At 35.2% G+C, this 14683-nt stretch overlaps 1 protein-coding gene across 1 annotated transcript in view; it reads right to left on the reverse strand.

Annotated features, from left to right (window-relative positions):
- Window positions 1–14683, reverse strand: part of CDC73 (cell division cycle 73) — a 95640-nt gene that overhangs the window by 13831 nt on the left and 67126 nt on the right. Inside the window, exons 11-14 of the mRNA XM_024738211.1 lie at window positions 12152–12209; window positions 5840–5875; window positions 5445–5532; window positions 311–472 (exon numbers count right to left, since the gene is read on the reverse strand). Coding sequence (XP_024593979.1) covers window positions 311–472; window positions 5445–5532; window positions 5840–5875; window positions 12152–12209 — 344 coding nt within the window. The remainder of the gene's footprint in view (window positions 1–310; window positions 473–5444; window positions 5533–5839; window positions 5876–12151; window positions 12210–14683) is intronic.

Below are 14683 nucleotides of genomic sequence, written 5' to 3' on the forward strand. Positions count from 1 at the left end.
CTCTAAAACAACATTAGTCTATTTGAAAATTTTGTTCTAAAAGCTGATCCAGAATAAATGGACAAGTGGAAAGAATTTTTACTCTCCAAGTTTTCCAGAAGTTTGTGTTTCTTCTTATAAGTAAAATAAAGTTTAGACATCCAAAATATATTTCTTAGGTATTACTAGAATGTTAACATTACTGATGACCAAATTAGACATTTTAACACAGGTTTCAAGGATAGGTTCTATCTAGAACTCATGATAAAATTTGATACTTGTTCATTACACAAAAAATTAACGACTATGTGAAAAATACAGATTAATTTACCAGTCTTGAGGCATTAGTTTAAGGGGCTGGTCTACTACTCTGTAAGGAACTGTGACACTAATTGCAGTGCCCCCTGGTTGCATCTGGTCTTTTCTTCTCTGTATTAGAGTTTCATTTTCTCGTTGGCAGCCTTGTTTCTTCTTTTCATCTGATGGGACAAACCTTTCAAAAAACAGAAATGATTCCACAGGAATCGTTAAAAAGAAAAGAAATCGTATTTTGAAATGATTTTTTAAATAATGATAGTTTTAAACCAAAAACATTATTTTTTGATATAAACCCACTCTGCATGTACAGATCACAATGCTTGAAGAGTATGGGTCTTTAATTCCCATGCCAAGTAGAACTCAAGCTCACTTAGGCCAGAAGTCAGTATGTGTGTGTGTCAGTCTCACACACAGACACCCAATTTATATTCCTTCATCTAGCATTTAGTATTCCTCAAGATTATATAAACAACCACACTAATCCTTGATTTCTCAAATGCTAGTAAGAGGGAAATTTTACTATAACTCAAAGGTCACTTGAAATGGAGCTGACGTGGCTAGCTAGGTGACTCAGTCTACCCAGGAGCGTCAGCAAACACCCCTTTCCACATGGTAGCCACCACTCCCATCAGGATACAGAACATGTGCAACAGACCAGAAAAGTTTCCTCCTGTACCTTTCAGTAAATCCCCATCCTCTTCCCCCAACAGGAAACCATACAATTCTGCTTTCCATCACCACAGACGAGTTTTGCCTGTCCTACGAATTCATATATGCGGAATCGTACAGAATTGTACTCTTCTTTGCCCAGCTTCTTTCATTCAATTTAATGTTTCTGATATTCATCCATGCTGAGGGGTATATTGGTAGTGAACTACCAATGAATTCTTTTTTACTGCTGAATAAGATTCTATTGTATGAATATGCCACAATTTTACACATTCTCCTGTGGTACATTTGGGTGGTTCCAAAATTGCGGTTATTACAAATAAAACTACTATAAATACTCTGGTATAAGTCTTTTTGTGGACGTATGTTTTCACTTCTCTTATATAAATACCTATGAGTGGAACTGTTCAATCACTGGGTATGTTTAACTTTAAAAGAAACTGTCAGAAAGTTTTCCAAAGTGGGATAAAGTATGAAGAACATTGTAAAGGCATCTCTGAGCTAGCTAGCAAGAAGTAAAGAACTCTTGGGCAAAGACTGAGTAAAGTAGGGAACTCAAAGAGGTTAGAATAACACTGCAGACTTCTTTCCATCCACGGAAGGCACTGGCAAACTAATTAAACTTAAGTTTTGTCTTTTATTGACACTATATTTCACTAGACTCCTGGAAGAGGAAACAAGGCCCATATTCTGCTCAAGGTAGAGAATCTAACAGAAGTTCCTTCTTTCATAAAGCTAGGACTCTGGGGGTTAAGTTCAGTATAATATAAATAATGTAAACTAGAAATAAACCCAGTGCCCACCCATTTTCCTGCCCCCCATGTCCACCCCAGCCCTAACCAACACCCTGACAAGTGCAAGAATAATCAAATCTCGGAATTGCAAATTGGACCTCACTTGGAGTTAACGCAAGAGTTAACAACCCTGACCACAGTGACTGGTTCGGAAATAAGTGTGTTATACAAGCCAGGCAGATAAGACTTAATCCTGGCATTTTTGGTAACCTGGAGTTTCTGATGGTCATCTTTGCCCCTGAAGCAGGAGAACCTGCTTAAGAGACAGAGAGACTAACTCCTGATCACTTCATTTAGCACTGAGTCCAGCTGTGTCAGAAGCCAGGACTAGTTATATTGAGCTAATAAATTATTTTGTTTTGATAAGGCTACTTTGAGTTGGTTTTTAACACTCAGAACAAAAAGTGCTCTAATGAATACAACCAGCAATGATACACAACTGATTGGATGGATATTTGTGATCTGGAGAAATATTTTGATATCCACTGACTCATCCAATATTTGCAATTTATTTATTCCACTTTGCATTCTATGAGGGTGAAGGAGTATGGGTGATATGATTAAAGTCATTACTGTTTAAACAAGAACAGTTCTAGTAAAATAATTTTCTTAGTATAAAATGCAAATGAGTTGACATACCAAGGTTAAGTTCCAGATTTTAAGTTTACGTTATTTTGAAAAACAGAACAATTTTATGGATTATGTCACAGATTAAAAATATAGTTTTCGGGAATTCCCTGGTGGTCCAGTGGTGGTTAAGACTTCACCTTCCAATGCAGGGGTTGCAGGTTTGATCCCTGGTTGGAGAGTTAAGATCCCACATGCCTCGTGGCCAAAAAACCAAAACATAAAACAGAAGCAATACTGTAACAAATTCAATAAAGACTTTAAAAATGGTCCATATCAAAAAAAAAAAATCTTAAAAAAAATATAGTTCCTTTCTGCTAAATAAAAGAAGTTGAAATTGGGGAATTCACAATAATTTCTGAATGTTAAACCTCAAACTGAGAATTTAACTTAAAGCAATGTTAGATTGGCTATGCTCCCAGGTGCTTAGCAGACACAAACGCAAATCTTCATTCTGGAACTCAAAGAATTTCCACAAGAAAAAAATTCCAAGGAAAATGAACAGAAATTACTAAATGAAAACCATTAAATGAATAGTATAAAAAACCCAAAACTAAACACACAAGGAAATGAGGTATAATGAATGAAACAATAATCAAAAGAAAATGATTAGCAAGGACTTCTAGTCATGCAGCTATCAAAGACCAAACCTGTAAAACAAGCCTAAAATATGTACAGGGAAAAAGAAATTATTTTAAAAAAAGAGAGAGAGACCAAAGATTTGAAAAAGAACTAAACAGGACCACTAAAATAGAAAAAATAAGATATCTGAATTTTAAAATGGAATGACTAGACTAGGGGACGGCCAAAGAAACAAACTACAAGTTATACCTACAGAAATGATCAAGAATGCAGGTGACAGAGCAACAGATGGAAAGTAGAACTGTTTAAGAGACATGGATGATGAAATGAGAAAGTCTTAAAGTATGTCTCATTTAAATCCCAGATAGAAAGAAAAAAGGGGAGATGAAGGGAGAACACACAGGTAATATCTAAAGAGATAAGAGCCAAGACTTCCCAAACTGATGAAAAACACAAATCCATAGATTCAATTCTGAATCCCAAGGTGGGATATATAAGAAATCTACAACTAGGTACAGCAGATAAATTTAAAATGATCTTTAAAATAATAAGATAAAGCAGATTTCTTTCAAAGGACTGATTACCACAGCTGACCTCTTCATCATCAACAAAGGAAGCTAGAAGGTAGTGCAATAATACCTTCAATGTAATAAGAAAAAAATTAACTCCTCTATGGTTTTCCAGAGTGGTTGAATCATTCTGCACTGCATGTGGCAGCAGGGAACACGAACTATTTATGGTCCAGTGTAAGCTCCAGTAACCGTTCTGCCTGCTCTTCCCCACGCCTTAAGTGGTTCCCTCACATGTGTGTGCTGAACAGTACTTGACTAATGCAAGGGGAACCCTCTGCCTATCTCTGGAGCACTCTCTCCGTGCAATCTTTCCTCTTTGGAACTCTGCCCTGTGAGAGGACCATCGTGGCCAGAGTCACAAGTGCCATCCAATCAGTTTATTTTAAATAAACTTATGGTCCCAGTGAAACTTCTCTCAAGATCATGTTTTAAAATGTAAAATATGCTTTTTCATATTTCCATGATACAACCTTAATTCTGTTATTTAAAATGTTAAAGGTGAAGGCAGGTTTTATTTTATTTCGTTTCATTTACTTAATTGAAGGGCTAGAAAACTGAAGAATCCTCAATTTTACATGAAACCAAACAGAATCTATGCCAACATGAGCTATGGGTTACAGCCAGTACTATAATTGTGTGGAGGAGGTTTCAATTATGCATTAATTACATAGCAAAGCCTCCAGCTGACTCAAGCTGCAGGGGAGATGTCAGCTGCAATGAGGTGTTAAACAATGAAGGGAGTGTTTTAAACTGAGGAGAAAAATTAGGCATGATCTATCCAAAGAAGGTAGTCTTGTTAAATTGTTTGGCTTCTCTGTAGTAAGGCTAAGGAGAAAGATGCTAAAATTTAGTTTGTGATTTCCATGCACTACTTGCTATCTTTATTATAAAATAATATTTTATATTATTATCAGATCTATTTAAAGAGATGGGCCAAAATAATTATATTTCATATTCATCCAACTGTAGATTACTTGAGGAACTGCAGACTGTAGATTATCTGAGTAATCCACAACACTGTCGGAATACTAAACTTCACAAAAAAAGCCTAATAAAATATAAAAATATAAAACCTAAAAATTCCTTCTTTCCACATTGTTATTAGGGAAAGGTTCACTGAAAATTTCACTCTAAAGTACTAAAGAAAAAACACTATACGAATACACTTGTATGTGCCAGTTACGTAGGTTTTTATACAGCTATTTAAGTCACAGGCACTCAAAATTCAATTCTGTATTTGGTAAAACCTGGAATCAGCAAGTATTACAACTTATTTTGCTACTCATTTTTAATTAGTCATAAGTTATTTAGAAGCAGCATGATTTTCTTTTTGGAGGTGAGGTTGTTTTGTTTCTTTTTTAAGAATCGTCATCGTTATTTTACTGAGAAAGTTAAGCAACTGGAAATTTTAACACAGGATACAGATTTCCTCTTCACTTCTTCAATTATCTTTTACTGATGTCTAGGTTAAAAAAGTATGGTCCCTCCTCCTCCCTCTAGGAGGTATATACATCTAATTATTTAAAGTTCATATTACATTTTTGGTTTTTTAACCAGAATTTGGAAGTGAAGAGAAGACAACCTGAATTTGTTTTAGAACCTCTTCAAGCTCTTCAGCTGGAGCAAAATAATTCACATTAAAAATTAATACAAAAAAAAAAAAAAAAATTAATACAATAATACCTTCTTCGTTAAAACTTTAGTCAGAGTTTCTATAATTTTCCCCACAGTATTCAGATATAAAAGAATATGCTGTTTTGAAATTTATATTTAAGACTATCTGTAAAGCCTATAGCACTGAAACTGAATTTTTGCTTTCTCAAAATAAATACTGCATTAGTAACACTAATTCTCAACAATAGTTCCATGTCCTATGAAAAGAACAGTTTAAGAAATTACTTACTTCAGGTCCTGTAGAAGGTCCTTTGCATTAAGCATGGTTATTAAAGAGGTGGTAGCTGCAGGAATTATGATAATGGGTGTTCGAGATCCTATAAGGACAAAATTTTAAAGGAGCAAATATGTTATTCAAAGGAATTATAGTTACTTTCCTAATTATAAGTTAGAAGTTTGTAAATTTGTAATTTTAACTCTTTTGAGCTAAAAAATATTTTAGTCAGCAGTGATACTCAGAATATTTAACGATCAGGATGACTTGAGCACTGACTACTCAGAACAGACACCAAACACAAACATTTGGTATAACTGCACAAGCATGCAATCAGCCCTGATTTTGTAAGCTAGCTTACTCACGTTTACTTTTTTAAAGTAAGTTTAGAGTCACAGGCACAACCTTACCTTTCTTCTGATTTGGGGGAGGTCTGGCTTGAGAAACTGTAAGAAAGAAAAAAATTCAAAATGTTGTTATGAAAATCACATTCTTATTTTCAAACCTACAAAGTAAATAAGGCCTAAAATATTTGTATTTACATATGACTAGCTGTAGAATTTTTAAATGTATTGCAATCTTCTTAAATAATATTAAGTTATTTCTCTGCTTCACAAAACCACTACAGTGCCTTAGCACTTCAACAATCAGTGGTCACAAGGAAAGGGGATACATGGGCATTGGTAGGCACTGAGTATCTACATTCATGGATGCTTGGATCTAGAAAAGGAAGCAAATAAATAACTTCTGAATTAACTGATTACACTGTAATAAATGCAAAAACAGAGTACTACAAGAGCATCTAACTCTGGGGGAAGGGCTGGGAGAGGGAAATGTACTTAACCGCTGTGGAGGAAAAACAAAGACATTACTGGGGACTAAGACCTAAAATATTTACCTTTTTCTCTCTTTTTAAAATTTTTTGGGTTTTTATTAGCAGAAGAAAACATTATAGGCAATGAGTCATGTAAAGGTCTTTATTCTGGAATTGCCCTATTATCAATAATTTTGAATACATGTTATAAAAACAAGAATATTTGTATCTTTTCATTATTTGTATATACAATGGACTTTATAATACACAAAAATATTTGTTGGCATAATAATGGCAATATCAGCCTAGGTTAAGATTAACATATTTTACAATAAAAAGTGCTGTATGTTCAATTTTCAGTATTTATTCATACAATAAATTTTCATTGACTGCCTTCTACGTGCCATGTGCTGTGCTACAATTAATTTTTTTAAATCACACACAAAAAAATTCAACAATTTAAAATTCTAATTCAACATTAGTTCTCAGAGATACCACTTTTAAAGGAAAGCACACACATCTTTGGAATATGTTCCATTTTAAAAAGCAGTAAAATGCTAAATTTTAACTAATACTTTGTACTCCTTTATATAGCTATTTCATTGTGAGAAAATACTATGTAGTCCACAAGTATGATTCTACTAGCCACAGAAAGCAGAGAAAGATATATACAAATACAAGTTCACACACATATTTATTATGGTGTTCCCATCTTTCTTCTTCCTGAGAAAAAAATACTAAAACTTTCTTAAATTATTTTTAGAAATAGTACTCATGGATACATCTGACATGTATACATGGATACAGCTAGATAGTGTCATCTGGAGTATAATACAATCTCAATAAATACTTAGAATTTGCTGGCGGGATACAGGAATGATGGGATGGACAGAGAGATGGATAAACTGGAGACGGAGGTGCTGAATGACTAAGGAGAACAAAGAAATCTTCAATGAACTACCACTGATTTGCTAAGGGAACCCACAATGGACCCTGGAATATAGGAAAAGATTCTCTCAAATCAAGGCTGAGAAGACTTAATGTAGCAAAAACACAACGTATAAAAGCTCACATATTAAAAAGAAACTTTAGGTGTTTAGTAAAAAAACAAATACAATTAAGGACTAAGACAGGGACATGAAGGTGAACACGCTAAGGATAAGCTTGATTTAAAGGATGGGGGACCAAAGAGCAGAATAATACGAGTCCACAAGGAGAGTGATGGAGAGCAAGAGCCTGTACTCGGATGATCTCGATTCTATCCCCACTGTGCCGCTTCGCAGGCATATTACCCCGGCACGCTAAGATGAATGCCGCTCAGCTTCAGTTGTCCCCAACCATAAATCAGAGACAACAATTTCTACATCTCGATCCTGTTTTAAGAGTCTTAAAAACATCAAGGCAAGTTGTCCAGGTCCTGGGCCCTGGGCATATTTACCATTCACTGAACCTCGTGGCCACTGCTGACGTTGTGCCTCTACCACTACCACCGCCTTCCGCAAACGCAATGACCGATTGTTTACAAGCTGAGAAGAGGCAACTACTGTTACTATGCTTGATTTCAAATATAATTAATATTCTTTACTTAAATATTTATTCACAGCCTATGTACAAGGCACTCTGCTAGGTTCTTATTTTTATGATGATAAATAAAACAGAAATAATCCCTGCCCTCAAAGACTTTTCAGTAAAATAGGGGAACCAGACCATAACAAATAGGCAAACAAACACATATAAACAAATTTGAATACATAATATTAAGGAGCAAAGAGAATGTATACTGATATTATAGTGTCCTTTAGACAAAATGCTTAGAAAACGCCTCTCAAAGGAAATGGCATTTAAGCTGAGGTTTGAAGGACAAAAAAGAGCCAACTTGCAAAGAACAAGTGAAAGAACAGTCTTGATAAGAGGTAGGAATGTGGGCAAATGCCAAAGGCAGGAAGAAACTGTCATGCTTATGGAACTGCAAATGTGCAGACAGACCATGGGGACAAAAGGAAGAGTGGCAGGAGATGAGGTTAAAAATACAAGTAGGAGCCACTTTATGTAGGGCTTTCTAGGCAACGTTAAGTTTTTATTTAAGTGCCACTGGAAAACCCTGTAACTTTTAAGCCAGAAAGTGACATAATTTGATTTCCACATCACACCTTCTGTAAGGGAAAAACAATAAATTTAGATAAGGGATCAAAAGGGGGACAAGGGGGACAACCGTGGGGCTTCCCTGGTGGCACAGTGGTTGAGAGTCTGCCTGCCGATGCAGGGGATATGGGTTCGTGCCCTGGTCCGGGAAGATCCCACATGCCACGGAGTGGCTAGGCCCGTGAGCCATGGCCGCTGAGCCTGCGCGTCCCGAGCCTGTGCTCCGCAACGGGAGAGGCCACAACAGTGAGAGGCCCGCGGACCGCAAAAAAAATAAAAATAAAAAATAAGAGGGACAACCGTGAAAGCAGGAAGCTTAGTTAGGACTATCACCGATATTCTATAGTGGTGCTACCCAAATTATGTGCGGTTAAGCATAATGTTTTTCTGTAAACTTTCCAAGGTCAACTAACTAAAATACAGTAACAATGAACAGGTAGAAAACTGGCCATGCACCTGGATGTTGTGCCAGTACTGTACCCTCAATTCCTATCTGTATCTTGTTAGGGACCAGAACTAAACAGGTAATGGACTAATATCAATACTTTTAGATGCACTAGTCTAGAGAAATGCTGGTGGCTTAGACTTGAGTTGTGGCAGTGGAGATAAAGAGAACAGATAAATCTGGAATACAGAAAAGGTAAATTTGACAGAACTCACTGACATATTAGATGAGAGGAATAAGCAAATGTGAAAAATAAAGAGTAACTCCTAAGTCTTGGACTTAAGAAACAGAGTTGATAGCAGTGTCATTTATTCATGAAGAAGCAGAAGAATGTGAAGTAAGACATCTTGGGAAAAATATCAAAGAGCAAAGGTTTTAAGGTTTAATCAGTTTTAAGATGCCTATGGCACATCCAAATGTTAAACAGTTAACAGATGATACCAGAGGTAGGAAGAATTAGGGACAAAAGTTTGAAAATCATCAGCACATAGATTTAAAACTATGGAATGAGGTAATCCAACCAACACCTACGTTACAAAGTGGATCACTGAACAGGGCTAACTCTCTCTCTCAATCTCACATGAGCAGTAAGCAGATAAACTAGAGTTACAGAGTCATGGGTACTCACCTACCCATTTCAGAAGACCTATGAAACAGAAGTAAAGAATGAAAGCTGGAGAAGTGAAGTATGTGATGTACACGCATTAGAAAGAGGTAGCAAGAGCAGGGATATGTGCAAGAGATTCATGTGGCTATAAAAGGAAACAACATTAAGTTCCAGGACTGTAGCTTATCAAAGGCTTGTGTTTCTTAATTCACTGGAAGGCATGTGCCTCTTGTTAGTTATATTCCCTAAATGAATGTTTAGAAGTTGGGAATAATTGTAAACACTTTAAAATATTAAATTGACCCAGGGACTTGCCTGGCACAATTAGTGCTAAATAAATATTTGATGAAAGAATAAATAAGAAAAAATGATCAAAAATGGAACACCATGGGACTTCCCTGGTGGTCCAGTGGTTAAGAATTCGCCTTCCAATACAGGGGGTGCGGGTTCAATCCCTGGTCAGGGAACTAAGATCCCAAATGCCTCGCAGCACAGCCCCCCAAAAAAAGGGAACACCATCCTTGAGTTCCTTCACTGAAGGAAAAAAGAGTAGATAGTTCAGTTCCCTATTTCCAAATAATTCAAACTCTACCTAACAAATAACAGTATAGGTCTATGCTGTCTCATGTATAACGTTACATTGCCAGAAATGTTTTGTGTGGTTTTCTTTTTTTTTCAATTTTAAAAAGATAATCCAGGTGAACATGCCATATATTGCACAATATGCCTTCAAAATTGGGCATCACCCAATAAGCAAATACATTTAACAATCTGCAAAACAAAAATTCACTGATCAAGACAAAGATGACAAACTGCTAACGCCCACTCAAGTCAGGTCTTACTGACAAATGAGCATTAAAAACTTATAAAATAATAAATCACTGCTTTTGGAATGGTAGGTAGGGATTGTGGACCTATGGGAATCAATCAGTGAGTAAAAGAAGAGGAGACCTCACATGGATGGGCATCAGAGTATTTGTTATGAGACATTAGATAAGATTAATTTCAACCATTTTAATCACCATGGTAGAACAACTGAAAAAGAAAGATGGAATATTAGGAGCTGAAAAGACCCACAGCTCCTTACCTCACATGTGACCTTCCCCAGGATCACATAACTAACTAGCTGGTAGAACCCAGCTCCCTTTGCTTTATTACATGGCACATTTGAACAACCGGGTTTACTCAGGTATTAGTGCCACCCCTACCCCTTTCCTTTGTCTGCCAAATGATTTTGAGAAAATGTGAAATGGAGACAGTTATTTATCACACAGCACAAAACAGAGTTAGAATCCTCAGGTGGTGATTTCTTCCTTTTTATACCATTTCTGAATTTCTCATGTGATCTTCTTTAGACTGACCAACTACAGCCTGCCATCCCCCCCTTCCAAGGGAAAACAAATAATTCTGTATCTATCATTCAACTGCCTTCACAATATTCTTCTACTTTGCAGGCTATATTCCTTGGGTCCAACTTAGTCTGCCCATTCTTATTTCCTTGACTTTTTTCTTCATTCCTGAAAAGAGCTCCTTTAGCTTCTCCTAGTTTCTGGCACTGCGTACATGGAAGGCATTCAAATAATATTTATTAAATTTAATTGCTCTTCCTTATACTCTCATTAACAGCTTTTGGTATGGTCTTCTCTACTGAAAAATAGTGCCATGGTCCTGTCATCTGAAAGAAATTACATCCAATGTGCTCCAAATTTAACAAAGATTTCAAACAAACCCGTCACTTAAAAAAAAAGTAAATACTAGTCATGTCAAGACCCAGGTTTATGGATCCAAGACACAGTGAAAGAGCCTACAAAACCATCCCAATATAAACCTCTTAACATCATGCTTTTAAAGTGCTTCCAGAAATTTGAATACCTGTAATCTACATAATTTTAGAATTAGCCTATGTGCGAATGTACTATGAATAAAAAGATATACAAATCTGCACTACTGACACTAACAAACTGAAAAGGAAGATCACCCAGTCAAATTCCTGACTGTGCCTTTTCAATTCTTTTCATTTTCTTCATAGCCACTTTTAACAGCACTGATACTATGCTAAATGTAAAAATAAAACAAATGAACACTAAAATCAAACCCAAAACACCTAAAATGAATATGGCGTTCATATCTACATGCATTTATAAAGATCAATCTTTTTAGGTACTAGGAAGAGGAAAAGAAAATACTGCTAACATACTGGGTTGCCAAAAAGTTCGTTCAGTTGCTTCCATAAGATGTTACAAAAACCCGAACAAACTTTTTGGCCAACCCAGTAACTTCAATACTACCCTTGCTTATTAACATACATATTTTAAAAAATGATTATGGAACCTAATATGCTCAATAACACAGATATCTGAAAATCTAAACATCAAAGCTGCTTATCAGTCTATTAAAATTATGGTTCTATGCTTCTGTAGGAAAAAACAAAAATCACATCCACCATACTATCATGGAATTCAAACAAGGAACTGATGGGGGAATGGGTACATAATAAATAGCTTTTCAATACATGTTTTTAAAATCTTAAAAACATTTTCTTAAAAATTTTCTTTAACTCTTCAACTATACCTATTTACTCAAGTAAATGTTCTTATACTAGTTTTGAAGTATTTTACATAAAATTTCAATTCCTTCAAAGCATTATACATTATCAAAAATTTTCACTGTCATGATTATAGAAAAAAACAAAAATCAAAGTTTTATATTTTTACCTGGTCTTGGTACCGGCTGTGCTGCAGGAGTCTGCGTCTTACGGGCCGAGGCACCCTCCTTTAAAAGAATAAAAATGGGTATGTTAAAGTTCCTTTGCATAATAAACACTTTCATTTAATTACTGCAAAGAAATTCCATATCTCTCTCAGTCACTCCACTTAAAAAAAAAAAAAAAAAAAAAGGAAAAACCTCCCCTTATCTTTTATGCTATTGGTTGTGAAGTAGTAAGAGAAATCTTAAGTGGGAATATATTTAAATTGTTACCATTCAGTAGTTATTGTAAGTAGGTAGTATTTTTCAAATACTCAATGATTTGCTTAATTGCTGGCAATTATAATATTCTCAGAAATGTCGTTACCAGTTTAAAAATCAAGTCGATCTCTTTTTCCCTTAAAGAGTCTCAAAATGAATAAATGATACATAATCTCACATTTGAAAGATGAAAGTGTTACCTTGAGTTCATTTTTAAAAATGCAAATATTTCAAATTAAATGCCTTTTAAAATATTCAGGAGAAATAATCCATTTATAAAGATGAGATTTGTTACATTTAAGAGTAGTTGAAAGTATCTTAAAAACTGAATAACAAATCTCAACTAATTACTAAGCATATAATATATACAAGGAAATATGCTATATATTGAAGTACATCAATTATATACTCAAGAATAAACGCCTCTGAAATGCTTAAAATACTTCAAAAGTTATCTATATTTAGTGCAATAGTTTCAATCATATTCACACTAAATTCTTCATTAAACCATTTTTCTTTACAGAAAGCTACAAGTGTAAATTTCAAAAACAACTAGTAACTCATGGAGATTTTATTCTAGTTGTATTCAAGTGAAGGAAATTTGATAAATATCATGGAAGTTACATAAATCCATAATAATAAAAATCACTACTACAACCACAGAAACATTTCTAAAGAAGTCCTGCTAAACAATGTTAATTTTAATCATATTACACTTTCTTCAAAAATTTGGAATGGTAAAATCATTTGGAATGATAAGCTATCCCAAAGCATCTTTTTTTTTTAATGATTATAAAAATTAGTACCAACACAGAGAATGTATTTCACTTGGAATTCGGTGGGATTCCTGGCATTCAGTTAAAAAGCCAAAGAAACCATTCTTTACTGCAAAAAATAATAGCAGCAGAGGCAACTAGCAAAAACTTTTTTGGGAAAAAAGGTACCCGAAGACAGCAGAACATCCTTTTCCAATATTTTCACTGTTATGCATTTAGTTATACATTGTGTGGTTGAAACTGAGTCACTCTGGATGCTGGTTTCATGGATGTGTTAAGTCTGTGAAAATTTGTCAAGCTTACTAATGATATGGTCATTACACTACAAGTAAATTATATTCAAGTAAAATTTTAAATGTAAAGAAAGTGAGTTATTATTAAGGTGGAGAGCATATTAAACATTTAACGTCATTTAACATGCTGAAATTTCTGATTTATATTTTTCTCTAAGTTCATGTTAGGGGACACAACGGCTTTTACTCCTCTTTGTAAATCTAGTACCTAAAACGCTCAACAAATGTGTGTCATATTGAACTGAGTCTAGACTTTTAAAAATCAGAAGCCAAGGGATAATCATTAAATAGAAATTAACTAGACATTATATAATAAAATAACAAGATTATGCTTTAACCATATTACTTTTAAATCCTTATATGTAAATACAGACTCACTGGGTATGGTTTAAGTACACAGAGAAGGAAGAAAAATAAAGGAAATGAGACAGGAAAAACAATGAGCACACACATATGGAGACCTCTTTCTGTCTGCATTTGACTATAAGGCTGGTTGAATCCAAATCAAAGCCCTCTTCACCTGAATAGAGTAGACTTAGATCAAAATCACTAGAATACAGCACTAGAATGGAAAAGAAAAGTCTTTTCCATTACAAATTATTACCCTTAAGTATTTCTGTCTACAAAACTAGACCCCTTTAAATATCAATAATGGGCATTTTATGTTTACCAAGTAAGCAATCTTTGCTTGATGACCCCTTCCTATTCCAAATCATTCCTTTTGGCAATAAGCCCCTGGTTCCTGGTCACTGGGCAAGACATATGTCCTGGGCTAGGTCTATTGAGAGTTTTTCTTTGATATGTGTTTTATAAATTGGAGCTTGCCAGTCACAAGGCTATAAGGAGGTTAAGTCTAAAATTACAGATAACCGTGTCTCTTGACCCATGGAGAAAACCCATCTGCAGAAGGACATAATGAAGTTACTGTTAGGGAAAACACTGACTGAAACCACCCACCCTGGCCAGGCAAGGACAGTAACAATCTGCATGAGTTATTTTATGACAGAAGATCCTGTAAGGAACACGGAACTAACAAGACACCACCAACCATAAGAATATGGGAAAGGTCAAAAGGACAGAGGAGATGCCAGTCCACATGTCCTACCAACCTCCCAGAATCCTCCTCACTGGAATCCATCTTGGCTGAGCGGTTCCACGTGCCACCAGAAAGGACCCTGTGTCAGAATGATTGGCCAGAGACAACCTGGAA

The sequence above is a fragment of the Neophocaena asiaeorientalis genome, unplaced genomic scaffold (assembly GCF_003031525.2).
Source record: "Neophocaena asiaeorientalis asiaeorientalis breed wild unplaced genomic scaffold, Neophocaena_asiaeorientalis_V1.1 scaffold25, whole genome shotgun sequence".
Classification (NCBI taxonomy): domain Eukaryota; kingdom Metazoa; phylum Chordata; class Mammalia; order Artiodactyla; family Phocoenidae; genus Neophocaena; species Neophocaena asiaeorientalis.